The 4194-nt window shown below is 52.8% G+C and overlaps 1 protein-coding gene across 1 annotated transcript; it reads right to left on the reverse strand.

Annotated features, from left to right (window-relative positions):
- Positions 1-1404: 1404 nt before the first annotated feature.
- TGME49_236400 (hypothetical protein) lies at positions 1405-4144 on the reverse strand. The gene is made up of 3 exons (XM_002368972.2): positions 3302-4144; positions 2381-2503; positions 1405-2060 (listed from the first exon to the last, which is right to left on the reverse strand). Exons 1-3 carry the CDS (start codon positions 4016-4018, stop codon positions 1821-1823), a joined length of 1080 nt encoding a protein of 359 aa, XP_002369013.2. The 5' UTR covers positions 4019-4144; the 3' UTR covers positions 1405-1820.
- Positions 4145-4194: the final 50 nt, after the last annotated feature.

Here is a 4194-nt window from a genome sequence, read left to right on the forward strand (position 1 = left end):
ATTCCTGTTACTCAGGATGAGAACTAGGTGAGTCTCTACAGTATTTCTCTTTGAATAGGAGAAGACAAAAGCCAACGAAATTGAATTCGTAACCAGTTTACCGACTGAACTGGGCCTCTTTAGAGTACAGGAAAAGGTCGCCATTGAAGTACGTGAACAGTAAAGATTTTGATCAAAAAACTGTTTGGACACCGCGTTTGGGAAAGCTATCCAGCTACTCTACCATTCTACCATTTCAGATGTGTGCTGGTGTAGCCCCTTGGCCTTTGAGCACGCTTTCTATACAGTTCAGTCTCCCCGATATTCGGTCTGGTAGGGCGTTTCACGGAAGGCCATCATTCAAATCTCTCTCCCCGTGACGCAAACCGATTCCTCTCAGTACTTCAGAGAACTCGCAGGGGGTCCGTACAGTCCGTCTCGGCAAGTCTTGAACGAGGTGCCGAGTGTAATATTGCAGAAAGAATGTGTACAGTGACTCTAGCGGCCCCGTACCGCGGTTGCGCTCCTGCTACTACATGTGTGAGGAAGGCAATAGGTACAGTAGGTGGATATTAACCAGATCTTTGCACTATTGTTCCCAACTCACTCGCGGTCACCAAGGGAAGACTGCGCCGTGAGACACGAACTGAAAGTCTGTGGGCTGCGCGTGGTTCCGTTCTTTTCTCTACTTCAAAATGCTCTCCGGGCAAAGTTCCCGCTGACGCGTGGGCATTGCATTACGCCCTACAACGTATTCATTGAAACGTTTAATCAGGAGGAGCGTCGTGTTCTATGTCCTTGGCTTGTTGGCAGATACGTTTCGCTGTAGCGGAAGCTGCGTCATGTGCATCCCGTCTTCCTGCGGCTGTTGTACATCAGCACGAGGTGCTCGTCAACAACTATCTGTCAGAAGAAGCATGCGAAGTCTAGATTTTCTCTGGAGTCCACTTGGATGAACACGCTGTCTAGAATTGCTACCTGAGATTGGAACTCTGAAAACCTGAACGTCTATTCCTTGGTGAGCTAGAGCTGGATTACAGGCGGCTTCAGGGTTCCCACCTTTGCACGCATCCCAAGCGCTCCCCTTATTCTCGGCGTCGCTGTCCGCCCCTTGCCACCGTTTTCCCTCCAGCATTTTCGTCCCCCCAGCGTTCGTCTGTCTCCACTCCGAGTTCACCAATTGAAGCAATCTGTCCACCTTGGGATTCGCATTTGAATAAGGATTCTTACGAACCCTCTAGAGAGTAGAAGGCACTCATGTACTTCATGCGTCGAAGCCATCGAGAACGGCGTTTTGTGAGCGAGTCAACTTTTTCTTTCCAAGTTGAAAGCAAAACAGCGAAAGAATCGAGTTCTCCTCTGCTTGCAGTTTGAATCGTCTCGTCCCCCCAAGTACCTCTTTCGGGGAATTCTTCGAGAACCGGACGCCGCAACTCATTATGGAAAGTGTCGGTAGGTCTGGTGGCCGCAGTTATACCCACACTTCAGCTTCAGAAGCGTTCCGGGAGTGCGCGCTATTGTTCTAGATTTAAAGCAACATCGGTGCAAAAAAAAGAGGTCTCCAATACCGGCGAACCCCAAAAATCGATGGTCACGACCTTTCGAAACGTCCGAAAACCGTGACGAAAACCTTTCTCTTCAGTGAACGCTGACTCAGCACAAAAACAAGCGGCGCCGCGTGGTGGGAAGTTCTTCGTCTCTGCGGGGCGACCTATCCCTCGCAGAAGATACACAGCAGAGAAGAGACATTCGAGAGGCCTGCTTGAGGCTGCGCTGCAGGCACTGTGTCCTCCAGTCGACGCCTCTCACTCTCTTCGCTTCTTCTGTTTCTGGACGAGTGCTTAGTTGTTGTCTCCTTGTTCTACCGCCGTGGGAGAGACAGCAGCTGTCGCTTGCTTCTTCTCCGCAACGGACGAGGGCTTGCCTTTCACAGCGTCTCTTGCCGTGGCTCGTTTCTTAGTCCCAGCGTCGTCGCTGACTTCCGCAAGCAGCAAAACAATCACTGTAGCCACTGCAGTACCGAAGGCGTTGATGGCGAACCACACCAGCATGGCTCCGAAGATGACAGAATACGCCACAACCTGGGGAAAGGAAAACAGAGCGGAGCAAATGAAGCTGATTGGTAGAGTATATGCTTTACAAGCACACAAATATTGGCTCGATTCGAATACTGCCCATAAAATAAAAGGTAAAAGGTGTAGGCGAGGAAGAGAGGCTGAGCGCCGCAAGGAATGCAGAGATTTTGCGCAGTGAGTGCTTCGGACACTGTACTCACAGAGACAAACAGAATCGAATAGGGCCTAGTGAAGTCTAGGAAGAAAAGAAGAAAATATGTTGACTGCTGACCACAGAGAATCGCCTTTCCTGCCACCTCAAGGCATGCCGTTACGGCCACGCTTACCAAAAAGCTTCCGATCCCGGCGTAAGCGAGCAGCACCTGCAATCCGGCGTTGAAGACGTGGACAAGTGCAGACACCGCCGACAGCTGCACGCAGCTGATGGCGAACCACAGAACCGTTTTGACCTGCAGGCAGGCGAGAACGGCGCAAAGCAAACAGTCGAGACGTTAATTTGTGACGCGCTTGTCGCTGTGAGGACGGAGGCAGCGAGCCCATGACTCAAAGAACAGAGCTTGAATCTTTTCCAGTTCACAACAAGTTGAAGCACGGATTGATGTCTGAGTGGTCAACGGATACTGACAGTGGTGGCGACAACACCTGACGCGCAGCGCCAAACAGAAGGCCGCAGTCGGAAGGAAGAGGCACGAAACCAGAGCGACTGGAGAGAGAGAAGGAGGCAGAAACACGAAACACTCGGGCTTAAACGATGGAACTGGAAACGAGAAAAAAGTGGAACAAGTCGCAACACCGCACGTATACATGAGAGGTGATCTGAGCGCGAACGCCCAGGTGTATGTACACTTCAACGGAGGATCACAAATCAGCCCCAAGCTGCGGTGTACATACAGCTGAGACACGAAGGGACAGCCCTTAGAGCGACATGCGATATGTACCGATGCAGAGCACTGAAGCTCGAACTGGAAATGCGACTGGCGCCTCGGAATCCAGTTTCAGCCACACCCTTCCACTTCACAGATGAAGTCACTCCCAAAATGTGTCGGTGCGTCCTGCACTCTCCAGGTGAAAAGGGGTCCCATGTGGAAGCCCCGGGTGTACATACACCCGAAATCCCCGGCATGGTCGACTCTGACAGCGCGGTGTACGTACACCCTGGAGGTGTCCTCCGCTTCCCCGTTCTCTGCATCCGTTTGTGCACTTGCTTGTCTCGAGAGTTTCGATGCACCCCTTTCGTCTTCGCTTACCCACTGGCCTCGTGTGATTCTAAGGTTCCTGCGAAGAGCTTTTTTCAGTTGTTCTCGCGGTCCTGCCCTGGGCCTGATGACAATGGTCCGATCGTCGGTTAGACCCTGTTCCTGCACCTTGAGTTCCTCTGCCTTTGGCGTCTGCGCCCCTCGAGCCGCCGTGCTGGTGCGTCGGAGACGTTCAAGCAGCTGTTTGCCACTTTCTGGTTTTCCTCTCGAAGGTCGGTGGCCGTCCAAACCACGTTCTGATGGTTCACCCATCGCCGCTGGTTCAACAGCGCCAGAAGCCGCAGGGCGGCTCCCGGAGCCGCCAGAAGAATTCTCCACAGGAGACTCCCCCCGGACGTTGGTTATCTGTTGCTCTTCCGCAACAGCCGGTGCATGCGGTCCTTCAACAACATGGACAGCTGCCTGGACACCGGACTCCACCTGGGCAGCAGCGAACGAGAGGGCGGGAAGAGAGGAGACAGCTGGTGAGAGCGCAAAGAGAATGGAAGCCAGCACAGCGAACCCGACAAGAAAGCGGGTCGTGGTTGAGGCGTTCTGCAGAGAACAGGAAGCAGCCATGTCGCCGGAAAGTGCAAAGAGAGACTCGAAGGCAACGCCACTGAAAAAGGACGTTTGTGGCTCGGATGGCCGCAAAAAACGGCTCAGCTTCCACGGAAAAACAAAACAGAAGAAGACAGACCGGCAGAATCGGAACAAACCTGAGAACATGCAAAGCGGAGCTCCAAGACAGGCAACGCGCGTGGGAAGTTGAAGGCACCGAATGACACCGGAATTATTCTCTGGTGGAAGAACAGCATGCGAAACGGAAAAAGAAACAAGTCGAGAAAAGCAGGCACCTTTCGACTAGTCGGAGAGCCTGCTCTGCGCGTACAAGCGGAGGAAGA

This window comes from Toxoplasma gondii, chromosome X (genome assembly GCF_000006565.2).
Source record: "Toxoplasma gondii ME49 chromosome X, whole genome shotgun sequence".
Lineage (NCBI taxonomy): Eukaryota > Apicomplexa > Conoidasida > Eucoccidiorida > Sarcocystidae > Toxoplasma > Toxoplasma gondii.

What these genes read in the sequence shown, in the direction of transcription:
- TGME49_236400 (XM_002368972.2), bottom strand. Translation starts at nt 4,018, where the DNA reads ATGTTCTCAGGTTTGTTCCGATTCTGCCGGTCTGTCTTCTTCTGTTTT. An exon ending in GAATCACACGAGGCCAGTGG is followed by an intron (nt 2,504 to 3,301) that starts GTAAGCGAAGAC and finishes GCCTGCCTGCAG; the next exon opens with GTCAAAACGGTTCTGTGGTT. An exon ending in CCGGGATCGGAAGCTTTTTG is followed by an intron (nt 2,061 to 2,380) that starts GTAAGCGTGGCC and finishes TCCTTTCCCCAG; the next exon opens with GTTGTGGCGTATTCTGTCAT.